Source organism: Colius striatus, chromosome 11 (assembly GCF_028858725.1).
Source record: "Colius striatus isolate bColStr4 chromosome 11, bColStr4.1.hap1, whole genome shotgun sequence".
Classification (NCBI taxonomy): domain Eukaryota; kingdom Metazoa; phylum Chordata; class Aves; order Coliiformes; family Coliidae; genus Colius; species Colius striatus.
Window position 1 is genome coordinate 3,066,203 of NC_084769.1, and position 19,316 is coordinate 3,085,518.

General features: G+C 49.3%; 2 protein-coding genes across 15 annotated transcripts in view; one reads left to right on the forward strand and one right to left on the reverse strand.

Moving 5' to 3' along the window:
* MBD5 (methyl-CpG binding domain protein 5) overlaps positions 1-772 on the reverse strand; it is a 138,542-nt gene extending 137,770 nt beyond the window's left edge. For all 10 annotated transcript variants that reach the window (XM_062004943.1, XM_062004949.1, XM_062004948.1 and 7 more), the window contains exon 1: positions 259-772. The gene's annotated coding sequence lies outside the window, so the exon portion shown is untranslated. The remainder of the gene's footprint in view (positions 1-258) is intronic.
* On the forward strand, positions 263-19,024 carry ORC4 (origin recognition complex subunit 4). 5 transcript variants are annotated; one of them, XM_062004958.1, is made up of 14 exons: positions 263-320; positions 3,392-3,463; positions 4,421-4,497; positions 5,934-6,024; positions 8,701-8,776; positions 9,192-9,277; positions 11,153-11,201; positions 11,658-11,809; positions 12,660-12,833; positions 13,078-13,164; positions 16,098-16,206; positions 17,284-17,379; positions 17,464-17,531; positions 18,524-19,024. In XM_062004958.1, exons 2-14 carry the CDS (start codon positions 3,392-3,394, stop codon positions 18,710-18,712), a joined length of 1,326 nt encoding a protein of 441 aa, XP_061860942.1. In that variant the 5' UTR covers positions 263-320; the 3' UTR covers positions 18,713-19,024. The 5 variants fall into 5 exon arrangements, with proteins under 5 accessions (XP_061860942.1, XP_061860941.1, XP_061860943.1 ...); XM_062004957.1 differs by lacking the exon at positions 263-320 and adding an exon at positions 975-1,041; XM_062004959.1 differs by lacking the exon at positions 263-320 and adding an exon at positions 1,052-1,518.
* The last annotated feature ends 292 nt before the right edge of the window (positions 19,025-19,316 follow it).

Genomic DNA, 19,316 nt, shown 5'->3' on the forward strand with positions numbered 1-19,316 from the left:
AGCTGGGCCAGGGCCGGAGCATCACCCGCGCCCCGGCGACAACAAAGCTCCGGCAGGACCGTGCGGGGGGGAAGCCCCCGACGCTGAGAGGGGGCAGAAAGTGACAGGCGGGCTCCCGGCGCCCCCTCCCCGCCGCCCGCGGCCCAGCGCGGCCGAGCGCCGGGCCCCCCCCCCCCTCCCGCTCCCTCCCTGAGGTAAACAAGCGGGCGGCCCCCGCCGCCGCCGCTCCCCCCCGCCCCGCCGCCGCCCCGTACTCACCTCAGCGGCCCCCCGGCGCCCGGCCGGCCCCGGAGCGGCGCAGGCGGAGACGCACACAAAGGGTAATAAAGGGGGAGGAGGGGAGCGCGGGGGGTGGGGGCTGCCCAACTGCCTGCCGCTCCCCCGCCGAGGTGCCTCCCGCCGGGGCCGCCTCTCGGGTTCGCTCTCCCTCCGCCGACGGCGGCCGTAGGAGCGGGGAGGGGAAGGGGAGGGGAAGGGGAGGGGGGGGGGGAAGGGAGAAGGGAGAAGAAACTCCCCGGGCTGCTCCGGCGGGGCTGTGCGGGGTGGTGGTGTGGGGAGGGGGGGGGGTGGGTGGGGGGGGGGAAGAAGGGGGGAGCAACTCGGGGCGCCTGGCAGCGGCCCCCCGCCCCCCGCGCCGATGCCGAGCGGAATTAGCGGCCTGTCCCTTTAACGGTATAAATAACGGGCCCCCCCGCCCCCCCCCCGCGCTCCTCATCATCAGCTGCTGCTGCTGCTCCGGCGGCTGTGGGGCTCCGGCGCTGCCGGGGAGGAAGAGGGGAGGCAGCCACTGCGCATGCGCCGCGGGGAGCTCGGGAGGCCGCGGGGGGGGCGCGAGGGAGGGACGTGCCTTCCCACAGGGCCGCGCGCGCCGCGCGCACCCGGAAGCAGATCCGGCCGCGGGGCGGAAGGAAGTGGCGCTGCGTGTGTGTGGGGGGGGGGAGGCGGAAGTGAGGGGGCGGTGCAGAAGGGGGGAAGAGGCCGCTGTCACGTGCCGGGGGCGGCGCGCGGGGGCCGCCGGGAGCGCGCGCGGCGCCGCCTCAGGTGAGGGAGCGGAGCGAGACGGGGCCGGGGCGATGCGATGGGGCCGAGCCGCCTCGGCAGCCCAACCCCCCACGCTGCGGACGGAGCGGGGAAGCGGGGGAGGATGCGCTTCCCTCCTTCTCTGCCGAGGTGTGGCAGCTCCTGGGGTGCCGGAGGTTGTGAGGCGGTGAAGGCTGCTGTCGGCCCGCAGGCCGGTGTGTGCGGGAGGGCTGTGGAGGCGTCGCTGCGGGTGTGAAGCGGCGGCAGGGGAGAGCTGCGGCGTCTCGGTGTAACTACACGAGCTCCGGATAAAAGCCGGCCGCGGGCACGCTTCTCCTCCGGCGGGTTTGCCGCTGCTGCACTCCGTTGTGATTGACATAGCGACTTCTTCTGGAACATCTTCCTCATGAGGAAAGGCTGCTGGGACCTGGGGCTGTCCAGGCTGGAGAAGAGGAGACTGAGGGGGCATCTCATTAATTAGTTACAAATATCTAGAGGGTGGGTGTCAGGAGGTTGGGGCAGCACTTTTTTCTGTGGCATCTAGCAACAGGACAAGGGGTGATGGGATGAAGCTGGAACACAAACAGTTCCATTTAAGCATAAGGAAAATCTATTTCCCTGTTGAGGTGAGGGAACCCTGGTCCAGGCTGCCCAGGGAGGATGTAGAGGCTCCCACCTTGGAGGTCTTCAAACCTTCCTGGACACGTTCCTGTGTGACCTGATCTAGGTGGGACCTGCTTGAGCAGGGGGGATTGGACTGGATGATCTCTAAAGGTCCCTTCCAACCCTCACCGTTTTGGGATTCTCCACCTTTATAGTTTTGTGCATTGTGCTCCTTTGCATCTGCTTCTGTAGACACTATTTCAATGAGGCATTTTTTAGCAGCCAACCTTGTCCTTTGCAGTCATAGCCCCTGTGCCAGGGGACTCGGCGGTGCAGGAGCAAAACAAGAAGAGGGAAAGGGCTGTGCTAAAATGAGCATCAGTTTTTGTGGAGCAACTCTTGGAAGCTTTCTGTTAGAATAAAGAAAAAGAACTGTTTTTTTTTCTCACTGTTTTCATGATGCTCACTATTTCTTTTTACTTGCTCTGCATACATATGGCCTCACGTTTCACCAAAGGAGGTTTGGAGATTAGGAAGAACTTTTCCACTGAGGGGATTGTCAGGCACTGTCCCAGTCTGCCTGGGGAGGTGTCCCCCGTCTCTGGAAAGAGTGAAAAGACATGTAGGAGAGGTGCTGAGGCACATGGGTTAGTGGTGAGCTTGGCAGTGGCAGGGAAGTGGACTTGATCTTAAAGGTCTTTTCCATCTGAGATGATGGTTAGTCCTACAAAAAACTTAATTGTCGTGACAGCATGTCCCCATGAGTCTGTAGCTTGTTTCAGCTGCAGAGACATAAATACATTGTCTGAAACTATCTTAAACACAGTTAAAATGGCCAAATTCCACATGGTGGGTGGTTGGAGGAGAAGGTGCACAAATATCACTTGTTAGTGCAACGTGAACGGCGTCGATGGGGTTGCCCCCATTAGTGCATCCGCTGTGTAAATACAGGAGCTGTGCTGCTCCTGCTGCTTTGAGACCAGCTTGTGTGTGGCTGTGGTGTCTCTGATGAGGAAGGGCTGAAGGATCTGGGGCTGTTGAGCCTGGAGAAAAGAAGACTCAGGGGAGACCTCATTCTCTGCAGCTACCTGAAAGGAAGCTGTAGCGAGGTGGGGTCAGTCTATTCTCCCTGGTAACAAACAATAGATCAAGAGCAAATGGCCTCGAGTTGCACCAGGGGAGGTTCAGGCTGCATCTGAGGGGGAATTTCTTTGCTGCAGGGGTTGTGAGGCATTGGAAGAGGCTGCCCAGGGAGGTGCTGGAGTCACCGTCCCTGGAGGGGTTTCAGAGCCGGGTGGATGTTGCACCGAGGGCAATGGGCTGGTGGGTGATGGGGCTGGGACAGAGGCTGCACTCCATGAGCTTAAAGGTCTCTTCCAGCTGAAATGATTCTCTGATTCTGTATGATCATCACCCTAAGAACTTGCTAGAAAAGTTCAGAAGAAAAACCTGAAGAAAAGCTTTTGTATCACTTGCATTAGATGCTCTTTGCATTGCACTGAAAAGCATCTTGGAGCAAATGATGGTCAGGAGTTGGTTGTAAACATGGATTTCACCTAATCAGAAACTAATAGAAAATGCTACTTTTTTGGTTGTCTTATGAACTGCTGCATCTTTATCAGGTGAGAAACTGTTCATTATGGCCTCAGTTCCTGTGCTTGCTGTACTAAATTTAGTTTACTAACATCTAAGTACAGTTTCTGACTAACAATTGCTTGGAAAACAAGTCGATTTCATACAATTTCTATATTGTTTTTCTTATTTAAAGATGAAAACCTCTGCAATGAGTAAACGTAAGTCCAAGGAGAACAGTGGGACAAGCAGAGAATGCATTTCACAGGTTAGTAACCTTTCTTAGCTGACTTTCTTATTGAGCTATGGAGCTTTTCCATCCTCTTGACATCTGTGTTGTTCTAAAGCTGTTTTGTTTTAAAGCCATCCCAAGCAGTACATCCAAGTGAGTAGCTGAAATAAGGGTGTTCACCATGTGATATGAAGGACTTTAGATCTTGATCTAAAAGCCAATATGAACTGAATCTTCAAAGAAACTGTAGATGTGAAACTGTCTAGTATTTGAAGGCAGTAGGCTGCCATGGTGTTTGTTCTGAGTGGTGCAGAAAATGTGCTTACTGAGGATTTGGGAGAATAATGATGTGTAGTACAAGCTGGAACAGAAGAGATTCCAAAGAAACACCAGGCAAAACCTCCCTGTGAGGGTGAGGGAGCACTGGAAGGGGCTGCCCAGATGGGCTGCAGAGTCTCCTTCTCTGGAGACATTCCAACCCAGCTGGATGAACTCCTGTGTGCCCTGCTCTAGGTGGTGCTGCTCTGGCAGGGGGGTTGCACTGGATGAGCTTTCCAGGTCCCTTCCAACCCTTGAGATTCTCTGATTCTGTTATATTTTTTGGATGAGCTTTGCAGGTCCCTTCCAGCCCTTGAGATTCTGTGGTTCTGTTATTTTTTTTAAGTCATTTGGTAAATGTTTTCTTGTCTGTATTACACAATAAGTAACTATAGATGAAATACTGACCTGGTTTTGATGACAAGTATAACATCCCTTTGGTGCTGGAGGAAAGAAACTGTAGCAGCAGGGACCAAGGAGCTACAAAGAGCCCGTGAAAATATTCTGCCTACTGGGACTTCATTCTTACTTTCAAGGTCAAATACCGTTGACAGTTCAAGCTTACATGTTCCAGAGTAGCTGTAATACCACTGTTGTTTTAGAGCAGTCATTATTGGTACTTTCTGGTGGTTGAAGCACAGGAATCATTCCTTCTGTCTTGCTTTGTATCCCTAGGTGCAAAAAATCTTACGTGAAAGATTCTGCCGCCACCATGCTACTGAAAAACTCTTTGGGGTGGAACATCAGTACAAGTGAGTGAGCAGACTAAAATGCTGTGTAATTTCTACTTGAACCAGGGTAGAAAAATAAGAAGGTGAAATCAGAATTTGGTGCTACCTCTCTTTTTCTAAATTGCACAGGCTTAAATGACTTGCAGCACAGCGCTTCTACAAATTGTTTGCCTTGGATTTGAAGAGTTTTATACAACTAATGCTTGCTGTTTTGTCAGGCTCTAAAATTTGGGTTTCTTGTCCTTATTTAAAATCTAAAATTCCAAAAATGCTTTTTTTTTTTTGAGCCTGAAAGATACTTTTCCATGGCTGTGTTTAATGACCTGACCAAGCAAAATGTTACATTCTCTTGTTGTGACTCTTTATTTTGACTTCAGATTTTCTCTTGTTTATGAGTTACCTGTGCTAAAAGTAAATCTTAAACATTTTATGCCAACAGCATGTTTAAAACAAACCTACTTCTTGGGGTTGTTCAGATATGCATGTTAGAGTTAGGAAGAAGGGACATATTGTGACACCAAACCGTGTAGTGCAATACACACATCGAGCTCACATAGACGTGGTCGTTGTTGTGAGAAAATGTGCTTCTGGTGTTGATATTCTACAAAAGAATCCTCTTTCCCTGTGTATAAAACAGTTTATAGACTGCCTTCAATTTAATATGGCACTACTGATGGGTTGTGCTGGAGAGAAGACACGAACTTCCCAGCTCCTGAGTGTTTGTCTCCCAGGATGTATCAGTTACCTCTCAAACAGAGAACGAAATGACACCCATTTGCTCCAGCTGTTCCACAATGACTCTCTCACTCCTATTGAAGCAACTGTATGATGTCAATATTCTAACTAAAGAAAGTTAAATGTATGTATTTGTAAACATGTGGGAATTCGAAATGTCAGTAGTTTCTATAAATACTTCAGTTGTGGTACTAGGTGGGAAGTCTGTCTGAAGATAATTTAGAGTTGTCCTTTCTAACCTTCTTTTGTGTGGGAATGGAATATGAACCTGAAGTTCAGTACTGCTGTTACCATTCACAAGCTTTGAATGCCTAAATGTAGCACACAAACAGTTTTCTCAAGATTGTCAATGTGAATATATTCCCCTAGATTATTTGTTTTAACTGGTGTCAAGGTCTTCCTTCTTCAGGAGCTACAGTGGCATCACAGAAAGCTGAAACAAAGAAAGAATTATTGAAGCCTGTCCTTTTGTGGTGGGGAATTGTAGAACTTTATGAATTAATAATGCTCCTGGCTTCTGCAATTTTTCTTATTTTAAGGTGTTTGAAGAGTTCTGATCACTCAGCCTTTTGTACTTCATTGTGTTGCATTTTGCATGCCCTGAGTGTTGGCTCAGAGCGAGTTGAAGTGTATCAAGTTTTGTTCTAAAGGTTCTTTGAATGTTTCAGTGAACTTGGCTGTTTTGACACCTGGTTTTCAACCTAATGCTCTTGTTAACACAGACATCTGCTGGAACTGCTGAAACGAACTACTGTCCATGGAGAGAGCAACTCTGCCCTCATTATTGGACCCCGAGGATCAGGAAAGACTGCGGTATAAATATCTATTAATTGTACAAGGTCAAGTTAGACACGAGGAAGAGAACCTGGCTGAAGTCCTGGGAGCTTTTGGGGCTCAATTTTCATCTCTGCCTGTTTTTGAAGAGAGAGTTGCTGATTAGGACAAGGGTCAATGGGGACAAGCTGGAACATAAGAGGTTCCAAAGAAACACAAGGGAAAACTTCTTCAGGGGGAGGGAGCACTGGCAGGGGCTGCCCAGATGGGCTGTGGAGTGTCCTTCTCTGGAGACATTCCAACCCAGCTGGACAAGTTCCTGTGTGCCCTACTCTAGGTGGTCCTGCTCTGGCCAGGGGGGATTGGACTGGATGATCTTTTGAGATCCCTTCCAACCCTTAAGACTCTGTGACTCTGTGATTGTTTACATGTGATTTCAAAACATTCCAGGACAATCAATTGGTTTCCTAACAATCCCTGGAATTTTTTCAAATGCTGCCTTCCGAGGGGTTTTGTCAAACGAAACAGCTTCCTGTGCAGCTGGCAAACAGCTGCCTGTCCATCCTCACAGTGACTTCCATGGGGTGCATGGTTTTGGAATTCTCTGTGGGGCTTCACCAGGGTTCATGACACGCTGTAGGTGCCCAGAACACTGAAAATGGAATTAGGTTTTTTAAAACAGGTTGCATTTGTCATCCAGTGACCTGGCTGCATCATAGCTCCTGCTACCTTTCAGCAGTTCTCCTGTTACAGTTCTGCAAGGGTTCTTGCCACAAAGGACTTTGTCTTTGCTATTAAGGGTACATTTGCTTACTCTTTCAAAGTTAACTTGCTGTTGCCACTGGGCCTCACCTGTGAAAATAGCTGAAAAGGCACCCAGAAACTGTAACAGAAGTAGACCAAGGGCTGTATTTCTACATAGCTCTTACATAGAGGATGGGAAGGGATCTTTGGTAAGGCACCTTAATCCTGTTTTAAACCTACCAGTGAGTATTGTTACTTCAACTGCTAGGAGGCAGAATATTGTACAGTCAATGTAGTTGAGAAGTAATCACCAAAATACTACAGAGTGGTCATGGGGAAAGAGTTTAACCCGTGACAAACAAGGATTCCTCCACCTACGTGCTTCCTGCTGGTCTTGAAGTGGAGTTTATTTTTCCTTTGTTAGATTTCCAGATCTGCAAGTAAGCAACAAGCACCCTTGTACTGCAGAAAGTAGTCTTGATATGTTCTTGTATTTGCCATGTAGGCTTTCAAGGTGCAACTGAAACTGTTGGGGAAGGGGCTAACCAGAATGGAAAGCATCTGCTTCTTGGGAATAAACTTGAGAAAACCAGGGGAATAAGCTTTTTTTGCTTCTGAGTATCCATACAGTAGATGCTGGCACTTGTAGTAAGAGTCTAACTGTATCTGCTTCTAAATAGAACATCAATAAAAAAGTACAAATGAGCTCTATACTGCAAGGAAATTGGAATAAATGTGAAGGTCTCTAAGAAAAAACCCCCAACAGAACCATCCCTGACATCCTGGGTGTCAGGAGGTTGGGTCGTCCCTTTTTTCTATAGTAGATAGCAACAGCACAAGGGGTGATGGGATGAAGCTGGAACACAAAAAGTTCCACTTAAACATAGGAAAAAACTATTTCACTGTTCAGGTGAGGGAGCCCTGGCACAGGCTGCCCGGAGGGGTTGTGGAGGCTCCTTCCTTGGAGGGCTTCAAGACCCACCTGGACATGTTCCTGTGTTCCTGTTCCTGATCTAGGTGACCCTGCTTCTGCAGGGGGTTGGACTGGATGAGCTCTAAAGGTCCCTTCCAACCCCTACCCTTCTATGATTCTATGATCCCTCAAACACTGTGTGTCCCCCTCAATCACCAAACCCCAACCTATTTCAGTTATTAAATGAAAGCTTTGAATGTTCTTCCAAACTTCTTATGTGTGGATAGCGAGGTGAGAATTTGGGATCCTTCCTGCCACAATATAAGCAAGAAAATCACAAATAGGAAGTGATTTTCTTATCCTATATCAAGTGAAAGATGTTAGTTCTCAAAAAAAGACTGCTGGAGACAAGGAAATCCTGTGTGTGTACATAAGAGTGTAGGTAGGAACACATACACCTAGATGGGAGCTGCAACTTCTGAGGAAGCAGAAGCAGAGAAGTGAAAAGTGACATCACATCTACTTAAGACATATTATAATGCAAGTTCCTTATGACTTTTACCAAGAACAAGTTCCTGGTGGAGTGTGTATTTGGGCCTCCTAAGTTTTCTAAGCAGTAGTTGATGCAATTTAATTGTGCCTTGTGCTCAGCTTCAGGAGGAGAAGAAGCAGCAGCAGTGTCTTTCAAGACTTAAAGCAAAGATTTTTGTTGTGCAGCATCTAATAAAGCAGTGAAGCCAAATGCTTGTACTAACTCAAGAGACAAATTCTCTCACATCTGAAAGCTCCTAAAGCTTTGGTTTTTCTCATTAAGGCAAATATTGCTCCCTAAAAACACCGGAGTTCTTACGTTCCTTTCCCTGGTAATTCAGGAGATTGAACAAATGGAATTGCCTCAGCCATGACAGTGAATGCAAAGTTGTTACTTGAGTCTGGAGAATGCTCTAAAACATTGTTACCTGATGAAACTGCACACCTCTGTGACAATACAGATAATTTCTCACTGTTGATACATTCATCTCCTTGTAAAGAAATGCTGTGCTTTCTTTCTTTCCTAGTTATTAAACCATGTCTTAAAAGAGCTCATGGAAACGAAACAAGTTAGAGAGAACCTCTTGAAAGTTCATCTGAACGGCAAGTAACAGCAGCATTGTTAAAATGTTGGTTTTTTTGCTCAGTTATACATCACCTACACGTGCACTGAACAAAAATTCTGGCTTCAGCAGTTGTAATCCAGCTGTGATTTGGGATGCTTTTGGCTGGGAGCTCCAAAATGCCTTCCTTGCTTTGTGTCTCTCTTTGTACAGAGCACTTCTGTGCTTTTAGTGACTTTGCAAAGTGGTAAAAAATCAGTTCAGTTGTGAACAAATTGATTTAAGTAACTTACCACATGTGGGAGAGCACTGTCTAGTCTGGGTTTATCGACAGGCCCAGCTTTGTAAGGCTGGAAATGGAGAGAAACCTCTGGATAAGTTTCTAGTGGCTGTAGACATGGTCTCCTGGAGTGAGAGAACTGCCAGTTCCTCATGAAAACATGATTTTCTTTCAGGGCTTTTGCAGACTAATGATAAAGTGGCACTGAAGGAGATCACCAGGCAGCTGCACCTGGAGAACGTGGTTGGGGATAAAGTTTTTGTAAGTTGCAACTTTATTATACTCTCTGCTTATCTCCCTCAAAAACCCTCGCCTGGAAAACCAGCTTGGTAGGATCATCAACAGCTTGTGGAGACCAAATGGGCTTTGAGAGTTCATCAGCAAAACTGGGATGGGCTGGCTCAGTCTTCTCAGAGCTTTCTCTTAAAATATGTGGTGGCAGCAGTGAGCTGTGTCAGTGTTGCCTGTGAAGACCCTTTGGTTTACCAATGCTCCGAGCGTGTTTGCTACACAAGTGCCAAATGTTATGTTGTACAGTTGAGGAACGTTAATGCATCCTGATACTTTTTCAAAACAACGTCAATTCTGAGTCAAGAGAAGGGGGAAGAATAGAAACATTTGCTTCCAGCCTCTAAATGAAACAAGCAGGAAGCATTGTGAAGAGACCTTGTTCAGAGGGGTTGTGTGATTTGGAAACATCAGCTTTAACATTTGGAGACAAAGAGTAAGCAAGTTAGCCAGCTACAAAGCAATATCTTTAGCGTATTTGCAGGCTTTTTTGCCTGTGACTCAGTGAGTATTCTTGAGAGACTGTCTCCTGGTATGACAGAAGCTCCTCTGAGCACCATCTCCTCCTTTGCTCCCACACAGGCCCTTTGAGATTGGCAGAGTTTATGTGGTCAGTCGTGTAATAGGTGTCCAAGTGGCTAAGGCAGAATTATGAGAGGGGAGAAAGGTGGAATCTCAGTAGCTGAGGTTTATTTTCATCTGTTGCAATTGCAAAGCTAAAGAGATGAGACATTACTATTCAGAGAACTAGGCTACAGGCAGTGGTGGAATCCCAGGTGAAGTGTAGATTGTAGTTATTAGGTGATACTATGTTTGGGAAACACTTGCTGCTTACACTGTGCTTTGGTTTCTTACTTATCCCAAGTGATTATAAATACAGAGAATGGAAAACTCTTTCTGGAGGGGAGCTAAAGTTTCCCCCAAATACAGCTGCAGTAATAAAAGGAAATAGCAAGTGTTTAGTTCCAGCCTATCCCTTTGAATGAGTTGTCTTTTCAACAGAGAACCAGAACAACCTTTTAAGGTCTGCAGTTCCATTACCAAAAATGCTGGAGGCAAAGCTGGACTTAAATATGCTTAATTCCCCTGTCATTTTCCCCCTCAAGTTACTGTGGAGCACTGCTCTAAATGCTAAGCCTTGTAATCCCTCCAGTTGCACACAGGCACAGAAACACACCGATTTGCAGGAGTGTCCTGCTTCTCTCCATAGAAACTTTCCCTTTTCAGCTTCTGCAGCTCCCATTCAGACAGTTAATGCGCTTTTCTGCCTTCTTTGGTAGGGTTTGTGGGCTTCTGTTAGGGCTATTCCCCATCTCCCAGCTTGAGCACTTCAGAGCATTGGCGTGTAGCTGAAGGAGGGTGGTCGGAGCAGTTTGGTTTCCTTGGTTTCTGTCAAGTTTGACAATTCCAGCTATCTAATAAGGCAGCAAATTAGCAAACTGCCCACTGATCATTCTCACTGAGACGCTTTAGGTGGCAGTTTTTTCACATGTGTAGATGGAAACTGAGCCTGCAACAGCTGTGTAAGGAAAGATGAAGCTACTTGTGAATGTAGCTGATGGTAAAGCTTCTGATCACAGGGTTTTTTTGCCTCTCTGAGGCAATTAGTTTGGGGTTTTCGGGCTGGAAGAAAGTGGATGAGTGTAGAGTTAACCACCAGTTTCCTTGTCTTGAAGCAGTTATGATTATACACGGTGATGCAATGTAAAGCTCTCAAATATGCCCTGGTTTGGAAAGCAGGGTTTGAGGAGGAGCTGGCCTTTGTTACATGCCTGCACTCAATGTACTTACACAATCCTGAGAATGACCTTGAAAATCTCTTGTGAAACTCTTTTCTTCTCTGTGTAGGGCAGTTTTGCTGAAAATCTTGCCTTCCTCCTCGAAGCTTTAAGGAAAGGTAAACCCCAGTAGCCTCTGCTTTGAAACTGTCTGTGTGTGTATTTGTCACTTGGCTGAAAAGTTAACACATGTGTGGCTGTTTTAAATCTACTTGAGTGATGAAATCTAGCCCCAAACTGTGCCATGGTTACAAAACAATGTAAAACTCATGTAATACCAAATATCTACCCAACACAACGTAAAGGCTTGTATGTGCTGGTCAGCTGGGAAGGACAGATTCTCTCTCCAGATTGAAGGTATCAAAAAGAGTGGGTTTAAAAAAGAGTGGGTCACTTGGCAGAATGCTACAAACCCTTTTTGAGTGTGGTGTTGTTTTTACCCCTGTAGCAGTACCTGTGTGAAAGGAGAGCTTGGGCAACATGCAGGTAGTCAAAAGTGGAACTGGTGAGAGCTGTAGAGACGGAAGCCTGATGGGGACAGTTACCACACTAACTGTTCAACCTTGCTGTCTCAGGAGATCGAACAAGCAGCTGCCCAGTCTTGTTTGTCCTGGATGAGTTTGACTTGTTTGTTCATCACAAGAATCAGACCCTGCTCTATAACCTCTTTGACATATCCCAGTCAGCACAGACCCCAGTGACGGTCATCGGACTGACGTGTCGGCAGGTAAGGAACAGAGAAACTTTGCAGCTGTTTTGAAGAGACTTTTGTCTCAGTTGGGCTGTTTGCTCCTCCCCTGGAACCTTACCCTAATTTACTAGAAAACTTAGAATCACAGAGTGGTAGGGGTAGCAAGGGACCTCTAGAGATCATCTGGTCCAGCCCCCTGGTAAAGCTTGTTCAAAAGGCTCACCCAAAATCCCCAGAAGCCAGGAGCGTCGTTGTTTTGTCCTAGTGCAGGGCAGGGGATGGTCCTGTGGTGCTCAGGGTGGATGAGTCCTGCAGCTTGTTCCCAGTGCCAGCCTGAGGGAAGTTTTTCTCTGCTACCTCCACCCAAGAGCCTGGTGCCAGACTCGCTTAGCTCCACGTGAGAATCTCAGAAGATAAATATTGGCCCTTAAGCGTGGTTTCTGGTTCTTTTTTAAGCTGAATTCTTCCAGCCTGACAAAAGCTGTGTGAACTGACAGCTGCCAACTGATGGAGCTGCTAAACAGACAACTTCCCTGCAGCCACCATGGGCTGAAACATCTTGAATGCAGACTTCAGTAACTGAAATATTTACATCATCTGTGGAGAAATTTTCCTGAGTGTCCTGGCAACTAATGACCCTGGGTGATGTGGGGCATCAGGTGGCTGGGGTAGATGCCCATGTGGTTTGGCATTTCAAGGCACATCAGTTCCAACCATAAGAAAAGGTCTCGTTAGAACATTTTAAGCCTGAGAAGAACTCTGTTTATTCCCAACATGATTGACTTGGATGTTTTCCCTTGTGGTTTTTCCTGGAGCAAAGCATTGCACTAAATGCATCTGCTCTGTTTTCCTGGTTTTCATTCTTATTTGCACTTTTCCTGACAAGGACATCCTGGAGCTCTTGGAGAAGAGAGTCAAGTCGAGGTTTTCCCACCGACAGATCTATCTGCTGAATTGCTTTGATTTTAAACAATACATGAAGATATTCAGGGAGCAGCTTTCTCTTCCTGCTGAATTTCCTGACGAGCCTTTTGCACGAAAATGGAATCATAATGTTCAGGTATTTAAAGCTCTTTATGTCTTCCTGAGTTTGTAAGTGTAAAGCCTTCACCCAAGATGAGTGTTTCCTCTTGCTGTTGGAGTTTGATACAGACGGTTGGAGTTTGAGAGGTTAGACACGAGGAACTGTCTTGCTGAGCTTCAGCTGAGCTCCTGCTGACAGTCAGCTAACTGGTATTTTTTTCAGGTGAGTGTGAAATGATTTGCTGAGATGATTAAAAAATGGCTGATGTTTTTGTGTGTAGCATCTCTCAGAGGATAAAGCTGTGCAAGACATCCTGCAGAACCTTTTTCACCACACCAAAGACCTGCGCTCGCTTCACACGCTGCTGGTAAGCGCTCGGATAGAAACACATCATCATCTTCTTTTGCTTACAGTAGTTGGTAAACACCACTTGTGGTTTTCAGAGCAGTCACCTGAGCTTTGCTTGAGACATCCTTTTCCTTCAGGGAGCCTGTGACAGTGCTGGTTTCTCACGTGCTCTGTCAGTTTTGTTAATGAGTGGAACGGTTCCAGCTTCTGCAGCAGTTGCATTGTGAGGGTGTGCTGTTTCATTCCAATGTGGTGGGCTTTTGGTGTTCAAAATAACTTCTGCCAAGACTTTCCATTTATAAACAAAACTGTAGGTGAAGTACTCAAAACACTTTTTCATTTCTGAGATTCTCTTTGTGTGCTGAATCCTCCAAACTGCTTGTACTGAAACCTACTCCCTCTGCCTTTACCTCTGTCATCGCGCTTCCTTTTCCAGGGCTGGTTTCATCCATGGAGCAATTCAGGTAGGCCAGGTGCTATCCTGGATTCATCCATTAACATGACACCAGTCTAGGAAATGTCATCTTCATCTTTTAAATCTGGAGGTGCTGGAAGCTTGAGGCCACTAATCCCCAGAGATGGGAGTTAAGTCCACTCTTCTGAGAGACCATGTTGTCTGGCATCAAGGGCCTGAGGAAGCTCTCAGAGTTTTCCTTGGTAGCTTCAGCCTTTCCCAGTTATCTGAGGGGGAAGAAGACAGGCCTCTGCTGTGTGTGTGTGTGTGAAATCACTGTTAGCTCTGTGGGAAAACTTCTGTATCCTGTAAGTAGGAGGTAATGCTGACAGTGAACTTCCTCCTGTCATGACAAATGAGCCAAAGCTTGCTGCATGGTCAGGCTCTCTTGGAGTTGATTTAATCTGCCTCTCTCACTTCTGTTTTTTGAACACAATCTCTATGAATGCAATAACATTCCTGACAGAAGCTAAGTAACACTTATTTAACCATCTTAAAATATCTGTGTGCTTCTGGCAGTGTGAAAAGCCCACTAAATGCCCCTGCCTGGTGTCAGCCAACTATGCTGTTTTCCATCTTCAGCTCTGTGGTGGGCTGTTGTTGGGCTCTGCAGTGCTGACAGCATTTCCCAGCACCGGCCTTAGAGCCACTCTGGAAACCAGTCATGGGCTTGCAGTTCTGACACATGGGGCATGAGCAGCCTCCTCTTTTTGCTAGTCTGCTGTTTTCTTGAGTTTGTTACAAGATGGCAGATTATTTCTGGTTTAGGGACACCCAGTTCTGTCTCTGTGGCTTGAAGGAATGCCAGGGCAAGAGCTGGTGGCAGCAGAATGGCCTCCCTCTGAGCTGCAAGGTGGCTCAGAGCTGAGGCTTAACCTCCTAATTGTTTTCTTCAGCACCTGCTGAATTTTTCCTTTAGAAAGGGGCTTTTTCACTCTGAAGTCATCTTGTTCGTAAAAGTACATCACACAGGCTCTAGCACTTGTGTAATTCTTTGGGTCAGCTGGAGCATGGATTAACTGCCCTGCAGGATGGATTTTTCTTGGTCTGAAAAGTCTGTAGGAGTCTTGTCATTGGAGCTGCCGAGAGCAGCTTTGTGGTGGTGGCGAGAATTGGAGCTGCTCTCCCTAATTACCTGCTTGGTAATGAGCAAGGGCTTTTTATTTCCAATGAGCAGCATTTCCAAGTTAGATGTAGTGCTCCCTCACACTGTGCACTGTCAGGTGCACACAGGGGGGCTCCAGGGGGAGATGGGGCTCTGTTTCACGTTGCAGTGCCCTGAAGGGCTTTGTGCAAAACCTTGGAAGAGCTGGACGAGTTGAGGGCTTTTGTTTCTAGCAAAGTCTGGTTTCTTCATGCAAGTAGAACTAGACAGCTCCTGAGATGGTAAAATCTAGTTTTGCTTTTGGTAACAGCAGGTTCCCTGGGGTTTCTCTTGTGCAGGTGACTTCATGCCTCTGGCCCAGGGGGGTGTGGGGGGCTCCAGGCTTGGTGGGTGCAGTCACTGTCACTCCTGGCAGAGCTGGGCAGTGAGGCACGGAGACACTGCTGTGCTTCCTCTGCTTCCTTCCTCCTGCAGCTCTGGGGGTGAGCTTGGGCTGGCATTGCTGACCCTGCCCTTCTTCCCTATCTGAATTCCCTGTAGCCTTTACAGTACTGAACCTTGTTCCCTGCCTTTGGAAGCTGGAACGAGCAGGCGGCTCGTTACATCAATGCCTCTAAGGGCGGAGGAGGGTGGGGAAGGTCTGGTGGGAGGTAACGTTGGATATTCCCAGTGAAAGGTCTCAACTCAATGGATGAAACAAAGGGGTTTCATCACACAGACCTGCAAGAGTGGGAGGGTAGTCACTATCAGCTTTTTCCCCTGTTGATGAATATTAAGCTACAGAGTATTTACCAGGCAGACACTTAAAGCCCTGAAGAGCCAGGGAAGGTCACCGCAGCGTGCCCACTGCTGTACCACGGCGTCAGGATTGCTCAGTTAACTCTGTGTGCATTAACCTGCAGCTCTTGGAGGGCTGGAGACTGGTAAAGACTGAAATTGCAGCAGGGTGAGACTGTAGCAGGGGTTGTAAGGGCTGGCTCCTGCTCTGGAAGCAGAGAGGTGCCTCCAGCCACTGCGTTAGCCCTGCGGCTGACCTGGGAGCGCCGCAGCTCTGTGCTCAGGTGTGTTTGGGAGTCACAAGTCATTCTGAGGGCAGTTGCTGAAGCAGGCTAATCCATTGGAATGAATATAAACAAGTTAATGAGTGTTTATCTCCTCTGGGGAGGCAGCTTTGCAGTTTTAAGCCAGGAAAACCTTCTTGGCAAAGTGCAGTTGTAGCTGCCGGCTGCTCCCAAGCTTTGCCACGTGAGCCCACTCCGCACGGGGGGTTTATTCATTCATGATTTCAGTAGGTGACTCCAGGGGAAACGCATCCTCCTGCATTCCAGCTCGAAGAGGAAAGTGTGTCTGGTGATCAGTAATGAAATGAAAGCTGTCTCTGCTTTGCTCTCAGATGCTGGCAGTCAGCACCGTCACTGTGTGCCACCCCCTCATCACGGCCGCCGACCTGCAGGAGGCCAACAGGCAGCACCGCATGGACTCCAAAGCAAACATCGTCCATGGTAAAGCTCAGCTGCTCCCCCAAACCTGTCCTGGCAGTGTGGGACAGAAGCACGGAATCTTAAGGCTTGGAAGGGACCTGGAAAGCTCATCCAGTGCAACCCCCTGCCAGAGCAGGACCACCTAGAGCAGGGCACACAGGAACTCATCCAGGGGGGTTGGAATGTCTCCAGAGAAGGAGCCTCCACAGCTCATCTGGGCAGCCCCTGCCAGTGCTCCCTCACCTCAACAGGGAAGACTTTACTCCTTGTGTTTCTTGGGAGCCTCTTCTGTTGCAGCTTGTCCCCGTTGCCCCTTGTCTTGTCATTGGCCATCCCTGAGCACAGCCTGGCTCCAGCCTCCTCACACCCACCCTTGATGGATTTGTAACCATGAATGAGCTCACCCCTCAGTCTCCTCTTGTCCAAGCTCCAGAGCCCCAGCTCCCTCAGCCTTTCATCACAAGAGATGCTTCACTCCTCTGTGGCCCTGTGCTGAACATTTCCCTCCCTGAAATGCTGCTGCTGTCAGGGGTGCTGTACAGGGCCCTGTTGGAAAGAGAACTGCAGCAGAGTGGTGCAAAGAGTGAGAATAACCAAACGTGTCCTGGTGATGAAGCAAAGTCTGAATACAGGGGTCAGGAAACATTTCCTTCCCTACGGCTCCCAAGCCCCACAGGCTTTGGCTTGGCCCTGGGATACACAGTCTTGAGTGGAGCTCGCTCCCTGTGCTGCTGCTTTAGCTTGGAATAGCCAATAACCCCTCCAGACTGTCAGGCCGTCAGGTGCAGGGAGCTTGTCTCGGTGTGCCTCACCACTCTGTGCTGTGCTGCACAACCTGCAGTGCTGCTGCTTCTTTATTCTTTGATTTCTTGCTATTTGCTGGAAGCAGCCCACTTCTTAACATTATTACTGCTTCAAATACCTGCACAACAAGTGTTCTCTCATCTTGCCTCTCCAGTTCTGGATTTTACCTCATGAAGCCAAGTAACACAAATGGGTGAGGCCTGCTGCACATGGAAACAGAGGGGCAAGGCCAGGATGTGCACTGCCTGTGCTTCCGAAAGGAAACACGCAGAGCTCTCTTGTCTGTCTCTCCAGGTTTGTCTGTCCTGGAGATCTGCCTGATTATAGCTATGAAGCACCTAAACGACGTTTACGAAGGAGAACCGTTCAACTTCCAGATGGTTTACAATGGTGAGAGAACTGCAGGAGCTTGCCAAACTCCCCATCGCTTCCCTTTCCCCTCACTCACTCTTTTTCTCCCCGTTACTGGTGCAGAATTCCAGAAGTTCATCCAAAGGAAGGCACATTGTCTGTACAACTTTGAAAAGCCCGTGGTCATGAAGGTGAGCCTCAAATGCAGGTTTTTAAACTCCTTAAGTATTGAGTTGTGGGGCTTCTTCCCTCGTGCACAGACGTGAGGGGTCACACTCAGCCCCAGAGCAGCCAGAGACCCCGGCTCAGCGTGGGGTCTGACGCTCACACTGCAGAGCTGAGGCCCAGCCTGACGACTCCCATGTCAGCTCAGCTGCTTTAGGGCTGCCTCTGTCAGAAATGGCTTTTAGAGGGGAGATTTGTGACCTCTGTAGGTATCTTCTGCTCGTTCACTTCTGCTGTTACGGAATCGTTGAGGCTGGAAAAGACATTTACTGTTGTCCAATCCAGCTGTTGCCCCAGCACTGCCACAGCCATGGCCCCCAGCACCTCAGCTGCACAGCTTTGGGATCCCTCCAGGGATGGGGACTCCCCCATGGCCTTGGGCAGCCTGGCACAGGGGCTGACAGCCCTTTGGGGCACAAATTGTTCCTAGTCTCCAACCTAAACCTCCCTGATGCAACCCGAGGCCATTTCCTCTTGCCTGGGAGCAGAGACTGATCCACCCCTGGGCACAACCTCCTCGGGGAGCTGCAGAGCGAGGAGATCCCCCCTCAGCCTCCTCTTCTCCAAAGTGTAAATCAATCTTACCGCATGAGAAGCCCGTTTGCCTTAGTCCAAGCCGCAGCAGCGCTTGGGTTCCCAGCGCTTGGCCCTCCCCTGCCGCAGCTCAGCCCGTCCCTCCGCCCGGCGCCTCGGGTTGTGCCGCCGTGGTCTGTGCTGCGCCTCACTCCTCAGAGCCAGCCCCGGGCTGCCCGTGCCCCGTCACAGCCGGCTCCACCGGCAGCCCAGAGTCGCAGAGTCATTCCCGCTCAGCTGCGCCCGCAGCACACAGCGGGTGCTCTTCTCAGAAGCAAAGCGCAGGTAAAGCAGAGCGGGCCCTCGGCGCTGGGGCCGCTCCAGCCCGGCAGCGCAGCCCGCAGCGACTCCGTTCCGTCTCCTCATCTCGCTTCTTGTGCCCCAGGCATTTGAGCACTTGCTGCAGCTGGAGCTGGTGAAGCCGCTGGAGCGGCCGTCCGTGCGGGCTCAGAAGGAGTACGTGCTGCTGCAGCTGCTGCTGGACAATGCTCAGATCATGGACGCCCTGCAGGCCTACCCCAACTGCCCCACCGACATCAAGCAGTGGGCGGCCTCCTCGCTCAGCTGGCTCTGACCCCGGCCCCGCGGGGCAGTGGGAGGGTGCTCCATGCCCTGGCCGTGCCCCTGCGGTGCCGCTGCCTGGGCCTCCTCCCGCACCCCGTGTCTGCTCCAGCAGCGGAGGCTCGTGGCAGTTCCCAGCCCGGAGCTGCTCGCGGCACTCGGGGCTCCCCCTGCCCGTGCTGGGCTGCGGCTGGTGCCTCCCTGCTGCAGTCCCCAGCTGAGCCTTGCAGTGTGTTTTCTTCTGTACGGGGTTTCAGGAGGGGTGGTCGAGGAGGGCTGCTGGTGCTCTCTGTCCTCAATAAAGTTGGCTTACTCTCCCCTTAAAGCCTCGATGCTGTCATCTGCATTTTTAGCAGCCCTGTGGTTTCAGTCCACCAGAGATGAAATTGCAGTGGCTGGTTTGTGGCTGGGCCCCCTTTGCTGAGCTTTCCCTTGGAAGCCCTTTGGCCAAAGAGTTCATAGAACCATAGAATGGTAGGGGTTGGAAGGGACCTTTAGAGCTCATCCAGTCCAACCCCCCTGCAGAAGCAGGTTCACCTAGATCAGGTCACACAGGAACGTGTCCAGGCGGGTTTTGAAGCCCTCCAAGGAAGGAGCCTCCACACCCTCCCTGGGCA